Source organism: Hypanus sabinus, chromosome 7 (assembly GCF_030144855.1).
Source record: "Hypanus sabinus isolate sHypSab1 chromosome 7, sHypSab1.hap1, whole genome shotgun sequence".
Classification (NCBI taxonomy): Eukaryota; Metazoa; Chordata; class Chondrichthyes; order Myliobatiformes; family Dasyatidae; genus Hypanus; species Hypanus sabinus.
The window spans coordinates 130,186,248-130,199,985 of NC_082712.1; the positions used below are offsets into that span (position 1 = coordinate 130,186,248).

The window sequence follows — 13,738 nt, forward strand, 5'->3', positions numbered from 1 at the left end:
TTCCATTGTTTTGACTTGGCGTCACTGCTGTGGACAATTGCAGACTCTTCCATGGAACAGAACTGCTTGATGGGGTGGGTAGTTTATAATGCGGTGTACTCCTTCTTCGATTTACTCTGGGCTTTGGTGTGCTACCAAATATTGGTTTGGGTCGCTTGCACCAGCAGACTGTGTGTGACGTGAGAAGCAGAACGTTAAGAAGCATTTTCATTGTAAACCAAGCCTTTTATTTCTTTATTATCGTATCACTTCAAGTTAAGTTTGGAATATATACGTTCAGTTGAAGCTGAAGTACGAGTTAAAGGTTGTTTTAGAATCGTCATCTTGAAACGTGTCAAAGAATTATAGATTTTTTTTTTGGGATGGTAAGTGTACATTTAAAACTAGGATCTCACGTAATCGGTGTTTTGGAGCAGGACAAATTCAGAAATCGTTAACCAACAGTCCGACAATTTAAACCATCGTTGCAATGTAAAAGCACACGGAATTAATGACCAATTCACCTCAAAGTATACATGCACGGAAAATCGAGTTTCATAAAGTACGGACAACGAATTTCATTATGGTGATTACCAGTCTGTTTAATTGTGGGCGCGATGCTTGGATGCCAAGTTTTGCAGACAGTAGTATGTGGGTTACGTCACCTACATGGAGAGACTGGGAGCACAGAGATTGCTGTCGGAATAGACAAAGTCAACGGGAGCTTCGATTGGGTATTCAAAATAACTGAAGGGTTCCACACCAAACGAAAACTTTCCAGTGCAAATTAAGTATTTTGGAAATTAGATTTTAAATTCATAATAAATCTATTTACCCGCTAGAATGAGCGTTTTGCGGTGGACGTGGGGCTCCCAGGGTCGGTTACCAGGAAGTGACGGATGTCCGCTGGAAGCTGTTGTTATGGTGAGGCAAGATGGCGAGAGGTGAGTGAGGTGGCTGCGGGGGGAATCTAGGATAACCTACTACCTGACTGGGTGAAGCTTTACTAAATTAGTACCAGTCACAGAAAAAAATACGAAAGGAGCATTGTTATGAATTCTTACTATTTGAGGCTACCATCTCACAAGCAATGTTTAGATACGAGTAGCTTTAGTGTGTGTGTGAAGCTAGACGAAATCTTTGTGGAACGTTTTACTATTTACAGCAGCAGAGCTGAATCTTCGGCATGTTTCATCAGAGTTTATCCAAAAGTAATTAATAACAGCAAGGATAAAGGCTGCTGAAGGAATTCATCGGGTCACACAGCATCGGTGGAGGAAAATGGACTCGATGTATCGCAAAAGACAGGCAGAACCAAGCAAGCAGAAATTGATCAATCCAGGTCGACTGTCCATTTCCCAGCTGAATATTCTGTCACTAGTGAAATGATCAATACCAGAATTACAACGAAATTAACTTGAAGTGAGGAAAGTCTAGAGATTATAAAGATGAGGGATATGAAATCAACGATGAGCTGTTACTTACCAAGAGTCTGTGTGAATCAGCAAGTGTGGAGACGATAACTAAAAGAGATGGTGAAGACGGGTAAATTAAATTTGAAACATCTTTGATTAGCAGAGGGTAGAACAGCAAGCATAGCTCAGGGTTCACCATAGTAGTCAAATAACTGGGAACAGAGGCATGAATAAGCATATGAACTGAGGCAAAAGTAGCAGTAAGTGATGTTATCTTGGTATGCTCAGTAGCGTACAAACATATCTTCATGGCCAAGATTGTAACTAGTTTGGACCAGCATGATACAATTGACAGGAAGAGAAATGGCAGTAAAGGAATGAGGTTTGAAGCCAGTAGTTTAGATCAATCTAGTGTTAAGTAGGAAGAAGTTCCAATTACTGTATGAGATTATTGATCTCTGAGCCACTAAATAATGTGTAATAATGGCCTTCCCAACAGTGTCACGACCCAGAATGATACATGCACTAGCATAGTTAAAATAAAATTGGCAATTTAAAGACTGTGAGATGGTAAAATAAAACTGGATGCTACATGGGAAGGAATGTGCTCTGGAAAGTGTTGCCAGGGAGCAGCTTGTTGGGAACATGGGACGGCCAAGAGTAGGTACTTCAGCAATACCAGAAAAAAATGTTAAACAGGAAGTGAGGTTATTGCAGGTGTTTCTGAACAGTTATAGGAGAGAGGCAAGTATGAAATCAGGCAAATGTGGTCCCACCAAACCAGCTAGCAGCCTTAATCAAAGATATTATGATCAACTGAATCAAAGGCTGCAGCCTGCCTGATTAAGATTTTAGTTATGACTTTAAGAGATGCAATGTTAGCAATGGCAGAAATCTATGTGGAAGTATTCAAAAATGATACTGTGAAAAAATAGCCTGGATTTAACAATTTGGATACAATGAGAACAGTACTGAAAATAACAGTTTCTAAAAAGTGTTGTCTTTTACAGGAAAACCACCTCCAGTTGTATCCTTTTGCAACTTATAGAGTGTCTCTGATGTGCATGGAAAGGAATTGAGTATTAGAAGAACATTCTTCACTCCGAGATCCAGCTTCAAACACTTCCTCCTGCTGATTATGTAGTTTCTACATGGAATTAGGTTTGGCTATTTGAAACACAGATGATATGACCACAACTGGTCATGCTGAATTGACAGTCTCATTAAGAAGAGTCTAATTTTAATAGTTTGTTACAATTCTGAAACTTCAATTAACTAAAAGAGAGGCTTTGGTTAATAAAGATATTGTATGTGGTCTTTCCTTAAAGTTTTCCAAAAGCTCGCTTTGACCCCTCTGGAAATCCTCCTAAACCTCAACAGCTGGTACTATGCAGCATACTTAGTGGCAGAAATTCTTCTTTTCATATATAAAAGTAGGTTCTGAATCTTGTGTAAATATTGTTAATTTACTATCAGTATATGATATGCATGCTTGTGGAATCATGTTTGTCACTTAAATTGATCACAAAAAGTAAATTGAGGGCAGAAGTATTCAGAATAAAACACAAGAGACTCTGCAGATTCTGGAAATCCAGAGTTGCACGCACAAAATGCTGGTCAGGCAGCATCTATAGAGAGAAATAAAGAGCCAACGTTTCAGGCTGTTATCCTTCATCAGCACTGGAAATGAAAGGTGAGAAAGCCAGAATAAGAAGGTGGAGGGGAAGGAATACAATTAGAAGGTGAGGTGATGGGTGAGGGGAAAGGTCAGTGAGAAGCTGGGTGGTGATAAGTGAAAAAAGTAAAGGGCTGAAGAAGGAGGAATCTGATAGGAGAGCGGACTGTAAGAGAAAAGGAAGTATGAGGGGTACTAGAGGGAGGTTATAGGCAGGTGAGAAGAGTATGGGTATGAAGGGAGCCAGAATGGGGAATGGAAAAACAGAGGTAATCAAGATGACCAAGAATGTTATTAAAGCATTTTTTTTCTCATCTTGAAATCATTAGCTGTGATGGAGCTCATAAAACATGTTTTGGATATCTGGTATCAGATGTACCACTGCCCACTGCCTAAAATGGACAAAAAAATAGCCTGTTTTCCAACTCATTCCATGGTGCATTGCATCAGAAAACTTGTTCATAATGTATTCTTTGAACTCATCCCCCAAACTATTTTGTCAATTAGATTATTTATTGAGATAGAGCATGGAATAGGCCATTCGAGTAGTGCCACCCAGCAATCCGCCCTGATTTAACCCTATCACGGGACACTTTACAATGATCAAATAACTTACCATCACTGGACAGTGGGAAGAAACCAGAGCACCCGGAGAAAGCCCACACAGTCATGGGGAGACAGACTAACTCCTAAAAGTGGATGATGAGTCATTGCCTTGAACAGATTGGAAGTTGTGTTCAAATTCAAGTTTAATTGTCATTCAGCCAACATCAATACTCATGAATACAGCCAAGTGAAACAGCATTACTCTGGGGCCAAGGTGAATAACACAGTACCAAAGGTCATACATACACAGCAAGATAGGATTCTGGTTGGCACAATGCCTTACAGTACAGGTAAACCAGGTTCAATTCCTCCTGCTGCCTGTAAGGGGTTTGTACATTCTCTGTGTGACTGTGTGGGTTTCCTCCAGGTGCTCTGGTTTCCTCCCACAGTCCAAAGACATACCGGGGGTGGTAGATTTATTGGTCATTGTTAATTGTCCTGTGATTTGGCTCAGATTAAATTGGGAGATTGCTGGGCAGCACAACTTGAAAGGCCGGAAAGGGCTATTCTGTAATGTATCTCAATAAATCAATGTCAATAAATAAGCAGCCTAAGTCACATATAACATATATGAGATAGCAGTAGAACACTGTCACACAAAAAATATAGTCCAAGACCCTGAGTCCGTGGATGTTGCACCAGTCTGCAGGTGAACATAATACAGTTTGTCTTCTGCCGAGTGAACACTGGGGGGCAGCACCAACTCCAGCATGGATGCCACCACACCACACCCAGCTCTCCTGGTGGCTGTAAACTGGCAACACTGTGGCTTGAGGCCGACAACTGACACCACACAGCTCCCCCATCATCCACCAATAAACCAGTGAATCAGACTTTCAGTATTCCAGATTAACAATGTCTAACAGGGTCTGGCAATCACAAGAAAAGCTGCACATTTGGGAACATTTGTCCATACTGGATAACAGTTTGTTTAGTGACCTCCCCTCCACCACTAATTCAAAAGAGTCCAGGTTGTAGCCAAGGACGAATCCAGCCTTTTTGATGAGTTTATTTAGTCTTTTTGCATCACCAGCACCGATGCTGCTGCCCCAACGTAAAGCTGCAAAGAAGACTACACTCACTACAACAAACTGGTAGAAGATCTCCACCATCCTGCTGCACAGTGGTATCTCAGCTTCCTTAGAAAATAGTCTGCTCATCCTCTTCTTGTAAACAGCCTTGGAATTGGTTTTCCTGTCAAGTCTGTTGTCAAATTGAACACCAAGTATTTGTACTCCTCTATTACTGCAACAACTTCTTCAACAATGTATACAGGACTCATCACAGTCCTATTCCTCCCAAAAATCAATCACCATCTCCCTGGTTTTGGCCACATTCAGGAGCAGGTGATTTCCCCTGCACCACTCCACAAACTTATCCACCATTCCTCTATACTCCCGATTTCTGCCCATCTCTGATACACCCAACCACCACAGAGTCATCAGAGAATTTCCGCAAGTGCAAGAGTCAGATTTGTTCTGAAAGTCTGAGGTGTGCAGCTTGAGCAGACTGTCCCGGAGACAGGACAGTCCTTTGTGGTTCTCCAGTGCCACTCACCACCATCTCAGAGAGAACTACCCAGTCATACAAATTATATATATATATAATATAGAATATTGCCTTGGTCAATATTCTGTGTATTATTAATGGACAACTCTTACTTCTTCAGTCTTTCATTGTTTAGCTAATACTCTTCTCCCATGGCGAGTCCAGTCTTGGCTTAAACAGGTGATATGCTGTTTCCATGCAGAACTCTGTTCTTGTCCAACTTGTAATGCTTTTCTGCTATCTATTATAGGCCTGCTCTTGCCTTATAACCCTGCAAACCTGGTTTTGGATCTAGTGATGCTGTTTTTGTACCTTGGGGTTGAAGTAATAAGGATATTTTTTGGTAAGTATTCTTAATTCTGAAATTTTGTGTACAGCTGAGTCTTCGGGACATTATGCCATACCAATAAACAATCTGCTGGAGGAACTCAGTGGGACAAGCAGCATCTGTGGGGTTGGGGTGGGGGCTGTTTTGTGTCTAAACCCTGCATCAGGACTGAGAGTGGAAAGGAGATAGCTACTGTAAAGAAGAGAGGGAAAACATGAGATGAGTCAGAGATAATTGGTTGACCAAGGAGGAGTGAAGGATGATGTGCAGATTAAACTGGATGGGGGAGGGAAAGGGTGGAGTTGGGACATAGTCAGATGGATAATAGCTAGAGGCAGACAAAAAAAAACCTGAGGAGGAGATAAATGGGGTAAGAGGAGGGTAAGCCAGGAGACAGCCGGGAGGGTGATAAACAGGAACATAAAAGCTACAGTGCTGGAAGGTGATATTGGAACCATTAGGGAGAGGTGATGGGCAGATGGAACAAGGATGAGGGAGGAAGAGGGCGATGAAAATGGGAAATGGAGGTGGCAGTGTGATATGAACAAAGGGACATAAGTGGGAGTACTGTATGAGAATCAGAAGAAGGGGGAGAGCACAGAGGTGGAGGATGTGAATGTTTAGGATGTGTTTGGGTGCCAGTCAAGTTACTTTATCCTGGATGTTGTAAAGCTACATCATTGTTATTGGTTATAGGCTGAATATACTGCAAGGAAAAAGGCACATAAATATGAAGAGAATGGAAGGATATAGACTAAATACAAAAATAATGTATGTTTAATTAAGTGTTATTAGCTTAATTAGTTTGGCACAACATAGTGGGCCAAAGCACCTGTGTCTGTGCTGCACTATTCTATGTTCTACGAGTTACTCATCATCTCTCAACCCAAGTTTTTCCACCATCTGCAATATCACACTAGAATAATCTCCACTTATCCGGGTAAGTATAGCTCCAATAACACGACAAGAAGGTGTAAGATTCTTCCATGCCATGAAGCCTAAAATCTCTGTGATTGAGCCAGTGTAAAATTCTGCTAGAAAACATTTTGAATTATAGAAATAGACATCATATGGTGGCAAGAAACTGTAGGAACTGACTTGAAATGTAACTGACAAAAGATCAGGATGCTGTGTTAAGAGAAGTAAAAAGTGGTGAGCAATTAAATTAAGTGAAGGATCCAAAATATTGGGAAGAGATGGGGACCATTCAAAAAGGTAGAGGGACTATGGAGAAAATTCCATATGTTGATCTCTTGGAAACAGAGTTACTGGGGAATGCAGGTATATAGGAAGTAAGCTGAGTGGGACAAAATTGTGACTATCAGGTATCCATGGATCAGGCAAGGACAGGATCAGATTTTGCTATGATGCCTTTGATTCAACAGACGAAAAACAGTCTTCTAGGATCACAAGGGAAAAATGCTATTTGGGTGAAGTATCAGAGGCCAGAAGTGTGGCTACAACTAGCCACCCTTTTCTGGTGTGTAGAGCTGAATGTAAGATAAATTCAATCTAACGGTATTTTTAATTTTGTATTAGGTTCCAAGGGTAATCTGTCCCAACGTAAGGTGCCTCTCACTATTAGTCTGGTGCTTCTTGGGCCATCTACAATTATGGCAATTTATTATATGCTACTTCAGACCTATGTTCTAAGGCTGGAAGTTACCATCAATGCAATATTACTGGTGTTTTACTTCTTTGAATTGGTTCTGTGCTGCGTGGGCTTAATGAGCTTCTCAAGGTGAGGAGAGCAATTGATCTATAGATTCTTAGATGATTGTCATTATTAAATGTTTGTACATATTTTTGTAAGTACTGTGAACAGACATTTTTATACCTTCCCTACATTTCAGGTTACCTAACTTTGGTCATCTTTTGGTAACTGAATTAAGTGCCAATATGATGGGTGACAAGGCTGCACCCAATTCTCTTCTTGCACATTTCTCCATTACGGATTAATAGATAGTGAAGAAGAGGAATACAGATCAAACCGGAGTTCCTTTGCTATACAGTGTACTTTGTCACTTAATGGAGAAATATGAGATCCAATTGAGATAACTGAGCCTGTCACGAAGCAGAATAGGATATAGAATTTTCTGGTCTGTGTAGTCATATGCTACATTGTATTGTCCACTACCTATTAAATGCTCCCAATGGCATGTGTCTCAGACAGCTTCTGATCTTTACATGTGGTTTAGTCACGGAACCACTTCTACTCATAGGAGAAGGGACAAAGGCAGGTTACTGCTGCCGTAAAGCCTTCGGGCAAATGGGGCTTCTCAGCCATGGATGGCCACTCATCTAGGAGGAAAACTGATCTCAAACCTCTGTTGCCTTGTGGCTATACCCACTCATGTGGAAAGCTTCAGGAGTAAACCCTGAGGAGAAATCCAGACAGGCCTATATGGAATTCAATACTGACTAGCAACTCCTGCAACACTGCTGGAGCCAAACTGTATCAGGCTCTGCCATTCCTTTCAACTCATCAGCTACATGGAGGGGGAGCCTGTTGAATGGGCAATAGCTTGCTCTCCATATCATACTGCCTGGCTTGCTTATCACATAGACAGCCAGGAAGCAACATCCATGGTTAACCTCGACTAATGAAGGCCCTTATTATATTGTACATCTAGCTGTCAAGTAAACTAGGCTTTTCTTTAATTAGAGAAAATCCAATAAGAATGGACTACAGTTCTATATAAAAAGAAATCAAGAAGGAAGTGTATGTCAAATAGTGATCAACACCGTTATTTGGCAAAGAGCACTTGTGCTTCTACAGCTATTATGTTATAAAGGAATTAATGCATGTTATTATTAGTTCCTAAGCAGATTGAGATGATGAGGGAATTTCAAAATGAAAATGTAAGGAAAAGATAGAAAAGAAACTAAAGTAATTTTGATGCTTTAAAGAACTGTATGTAGTGTGTGTGAGAGAGGAAAATCATCTTTCAGCCACACTGTTCCATTAGAATATGTAGCAGAGTAACAGTAAGAAAGTGTGATTACACTGTGGGAATTGTACATTGGAAAGAAAAAAGGTAATCAGACTCATTAAGTTTGTGTATACATTGTAAACACCACTACTCCCCTGTACAGCTATTTGAGTTACAGAAATTTGCCCTTGCCTAATTCACAAATCACTGCCCAAAAGTTGAGATAAGGAATATGTTCATGCTCTCAGAATTTATGTGATGTAAAATTGTAAATGATTCAACACAATTTTTTTCCAACTTGCATACCATGACATAGGCATATTTGATGTGACTTTGCACAATAACCATGCCCCCTCCCCTGCCTCAGCGTGGGGTTGCCTGTATTTCCTAAAGTGAAAAAACAAAAAACATAACATAACAATTCACGCTCAATTGTTTGTTATTCAATCAAGCAGGTTCCAGGATACGATTGCCGTAATGACTCACAATCCACACCAAGTACTTACCTGTATACCTTGCTCCACAGAAAAGCCATGATCATACTTAATGATAGGATAAGCTTCAGGTGGCCAACTCTTCTTATTTCCTTGTGTCCTTTTGTACTTGGAAATTTTTTCTTCTTCTGGGCAATGACTGAGAATCTTATTCACCTATGTGTTTATTAAGTTACTACCTTAAAGTACAATCAATGTTAAATATTAATTCCTGTTAATGAATAATGTACTTAAATAATATTCCCAATATTTTACTTTATTTTCTTAGTGCAATCATTGCCGATTGAAAATTTGAAGGGAACATTCCTTTGGATGATGAACATCTATGCCAGCCTACGCATATTTGTAATACATTTTATAGTATTTTTATAAGTAGATTTCTTAAGGATAATGTTTTCAATGTTTGATAGTTATATTTTTAGTAATGCATTTTTACAAAAGTTTGTGTAAATATTTGCTTTTTATTTTGGTTCTCTTATCTCAATAGTAGTGTCACACCATGGGTTTTGGTGAGGGTCGCTTGCCCTTATGAAGGTGTGCACTTTAAAAATCAGATGCAGGTCACAATAGCACATTCAGTGTAGATGTGTTTATGGTGTGCCGGAGGTGAAAAACTTATAGGATAAAGTGCAAAAGTATTTACAGTACAAAAAATAGCAAGATGACAAAAAGAGAAGATGAAAATATATATCATCAGATCTTTAGGACCAACTCCAAAGCATCAGTCTGAAGTAATTCACTTGCCCTCTACCATCTACCCTCTCCCTTCTTCCCACTCCCACCAATATGAGCTTGTAAGGATCTCCTTACCCTACGAGAAAAGGGATAGTCCATTCTTTGGAATGCAGAGTGAGTTGTTAAAATGAGCCTGAACAATTATATAAAAATGAACACAGGAATTCATGTCCTTCTTCACAATTACAAATGTCCACATATACATTCGTCACAATAAGATCACAATGAGATTGTGCACCACGAGCTATCAATAACTAACCATTTTCCAGGAATCAGCTTTTTCCTCATCTGCCAAAATGAATTCTTCCACTGAGCCAACTCAGAGCATATGTCTCCACAAACAGGCACTTTTTTAAGACACCCCTTATCAGTCGGGTCCCCTCCTTGAAACTGGAAGCAATGAAAAAACAGGACACGCTAAGGAATGCCACTGTCCTAGAGTCTGTAAGTACAAAAAAAATGTCCATGCTGCGCCTTAGCCTAGTGTGTAAACCCAATAAGCATAACATCAGCACTGTCAGACAAGGGTAATAAGAATTATTGGGTGGGGGAGGAGGAAGAAATTACTAGTGGCAGACCTGCTCTGTCACAAGTAGAAAGATGTTTTTATCGAACAGGGGTATTCTTAAGCCAAACCTATTGGATGTATGAGACATCTTTCTGTCTCTGCTGGCTTCGTTCAACTTGTACATTAATGTAATAATTACTTAAATAATTTTTAATTCTGCTCATTTATTCTATTTTGTTTCATGCATCCTGAAAAATATTGCAAATATGGCCAAAAAATTTGACCTCTATAATGAGCCTGATAGTGACTGTGAAATATACCAAGATGAAGGTGTCAAATTCAGAAGGCATCAAAATCTAATCTGATTTGGTCCATGGCATTTACTCCATTCTGTGGTTTCTCAAGATGGTATGGAAGCTGCTGCAACCCTGGATGATTTTCAGTTCAATCACCTGAGGCTGTTCTCTTCAACAAGGAAATCAGTGAAACCAGCTCAGCCAGAGATCAACAGTTCTTGATATCTATAGTTACGTTTCATTTCATGCAATGTATTCAATCAAATATATTTTATATAACACGCATGGATCTTTCCTAACAATGTTTGTGAAGACTGGGAGGTTAGGACTTCCAGTGGTATTTCCTGCTACATTGAAGTATTTCACTGCTAAAGGAATATTTCTGCTCCTTTGTCTAGCCCTTTTTGAAGAGCTGATTCGTAATAAGTAACTTTGCACCTTTCTGGGGCTCTTTATTCTAAATCAGAGCAAATAGTCTTTGAATAATCTGTGCTACTGAATGTTGGTTAAATCACTTAATGTGCACAGTGCTAACCCCACACTAGCTCAGATGACTGTTGAAACTGTACCTCGGGTGCCAGTAATTACACACACAGTATATTTTAGCAACAGAATCAGAATTGGGTTTATTATCATTGGCAAAAGCCATGAAAGGTGTTGTTTTGTGGCAGCAGTACAGTGGGATACAAAATAAAATGACCAAGTTACAATAAAAGATAAAATAAATGAATGGTGCAAAAGAGGAAAAGTAACGTAGTGTTCATGGATTCATAGACCATTTTGATATTTGCTGGCAGAGGGGAAGAAGCTGTTCCTAAAACACTCAGTGTTCATCTTCAGGTTTGGTAACTCTTTCTGATGGTAGTCATGAAAAAGAGGGCATGTCCAGGATGGTCCCTAATGATGAATGTTGCCTAATTGAGGCATTGACTTTTGAAGATGTCCTTGATGATGGGGAGGTTTGTGCTGAGTCAGCAACCACCTGCAGCTTCTTTCAATCGGTGTAATGGAGCCTCCAAACCAGGCCAGTGGTGCAACCAGTCAGAGTGCTTTCCCAGGTACATTGCTAGAAATTAGCTAGTTTCTGGTGACCTATCAAAATATAGCTGCTTGTGTCCCTTCTTCATGATTGTATCAATATGTTTTGCCCATGATCCTCTGAGATCTGATGCCAAGACACTTGAAGCTGCTCACCTTTTCCACTGCTGACATCTGAATGAGGACTGGTGTGTGTTTTCCTGACTTCACCTTCCTAAAGTCTACAATTAGTTCCTTGGTCTTGATGTGTGCAAGGTTGTTGCTGTGATGCCATTTAATCAGCTGATCGATTGCATTCCTCTACACTTCCCATCACCTTCTAGCCAATGCCAGTGGTGTCAATGGCAAATTTATTCTGTAGTTGGTGTTTGAGCTGTGCCTAACCACACATACATGAGTGTAGAAGAGTAGAGCAGTTGGCTAGCATGCATTTCGTTTTAACAGTAATTTTAATTATTTTAACAATTAAATATCCATCAACAATGTAATACCAGTAAAAATCCATCTTGCTATATGAAGTAGCCCAATTACAGTTTTGAAAGTTGTGTGCTTTCAAAGTACAATGAGCATTTTGAAAAAATGATCACCCCACACAATCTAAACCACAAAGACTGTATAAACTAGAAACTAAAATACTTCTTCATAAAGTAAGTTATGGCAATACAGCATCAGTTCAAGAAAAGTAGCAAGAATCTGAATCAAAATCTTTAATTTTTCTATTTCAAACACTTGTTAAGATATGGAGTTAGGATTCTAACCTGAGTCCTTCCATTGGTCTGATGTTATCCAGTTACAAATATATAATAAGACTTTATTTGAATAAATTTAGTGCAAACTTCTGAGCATTATCAGTTGGATTGCCATCTATAGCTTTTGAGGCACACTGAGCCAACTGGAGCACAACCTAATGTTGTTGCTCCTCTTCTTTTTTTAGATCCTTCTACTGGTATTTTTTTAACAAGTCTTCACATACATGCTAATAACAGACTCACCATCAAATCTGCAGACAGTTCTGTATCTTACACTGTTTGTTTCAAATTTGTGCCACTATTAAATTGCCTTCTGAGACAATTTTAACACCTTCCTTGCATTTTTCTAAATTTATGTACCACTTGTAACATGTTTCCCTATGAAGATTTAGTTTAATTTCCAATCTTACTGGAAATAAAATGTGTTCTAGCAAGTTTTTGGACAGGTTCTTGTATCACAGACGGTTCAAAAAAATGAAAGGTCATAGGTTCAAGAGAGAGTATCAAATTGGACTGACTGGTTCAGTAGCAGGCAGCAAAGGTAAATGAATATTAGGCTTGTTTTGTGACTGGAAGGCTGTTTTTAATGGACTCTGGTACTCTATCCCTTGCTATTTAAAATAAATATTTATAATTTTGCCTTAAATCTGGGGATATGATCAGAGTTTACAGACAATACAAAAATTGGCATTATGGTTGACAATAAGGAGAACAGTTTAAACTGAAGGAAGACTCTAATGACCTGATTAAGTTAATCAGAAGTAGAAATGGAATTTTGCCCAGAGAAAAAATGTAAGGCATTGCATTTGGGAAAGTTACTTTATCCAAGGATAGTTTTCAGATGACAACTGGGGCAATTGTGTACTCCTTCTGAGGCAACTGTATTCTCCTGAGGAAGTAGTAGATCAGAGAAATTTCCAGTGTTCCTGGTAACTACACCTGTGAGTAGTATGTCCAGCTGTAACTCCTGACTGACTACATTGAGCAGGTGGAGCTGCAGTTAGACTTGAACCAGTGTTCATTAGGGAATCAGAGATAGAGAAGGTCAGTATCATATCAGAGAGTCTGTTCTGAGACCAGCACATTAAGTGCCATCACAAAGAAGGCACAACACACCACTAATTTCTTTGAAGTTTGTGTAGATTCAGCCATGTCACTTAAAAATGGCAAACTTCCATAGATGCACAGTGGAGAGTATCCTAACTGGTTGCATCATGGCCTAGTACAGAAACACCAATGCCCAGGAACAGCAAGGCCTACAGAAACTGGTGGATACACCCAGTCCATCATAGGTAAAGCCCTCCCCAATACTGAACACATGTATATGGAGTGCTACCACAAGAATGCAGCATCCATCATCAATGATTCCCACCATCCAGGCCATCCTCTTCACACTACTACCATCAAGCCAGGAGCCTTCGGTCCTTCACCAAC

At 39.6% G+C, this 13,738-nt stretch overlaps 1 protein-coding gene across 4 annotated transcripts; it reads left to right on the forward strand.

The window, feature by feature from the left end:
* Window positions 1-828: 828 nt before the first annotated feature.
* Window positions 829-12,636, forward strand: LOC132397190 (transmembrane protein 216-like). Of its 4 annotated transcripts, none has more exons than XM_059975604.1 (6): window positions 829-923; window positions 2,405-2,421; window positions 2,734-2,827; window positions 5,474-5,566; window positions 7,091-7,292; window positions 9,247-12,636. In XM_059975604.1, exons 1-6 carry the CDS (start codon window positions 914-916, stop codon window positions 9,263-9,265), a joined length of 435 nt encoding a protein of 144 aa, XP_059831587.1. In that variant the 5' UTR covers window positions 829-913; the 3' UTR covers window positions 9,266-12,636. The 4 variants fall into 4 exon arrangements, with proteins under 4 accessions (XP_059831587.1, XP_059831586.1, XP_059831585.1 ...); XM_059975602.1 differs by lacking the exon at window positions 829-923 and adding an exon at window positions 941-1,321; XM_059975603.1 differs by having other exon boundaries at window positions 866-923; window positions 2,405-2,827.
* Window positions 12,637-13,738: the final 1,102 nt, after the last annotated feature.

Excerpts from the sequence above, each read along its gene's own strand:
- LOC132397190 (XM_059975602.1), top strand. The coding sequence starts at position 1,261 with ATGGACTCGATGTATCGCAAAAGACAGGCAGAACCAAGCAAGCAGAAA. Across the intron at positions 2,828-5,473 it reads TCTTCTTTTCATATATAAAA|GCCTGCTCTTGCCTTATAAC; the intron begins GTAGGTTCTGAA and ends TATCTATTATAG. Across the intron at positions 5,567-7,090 it reads AGTAATAAGGATATTTTTTG|GTTCCAAGGGTAATCTGTCC; the intron begins GTAAGTATTCTT and ends ATTTTGTATTAG.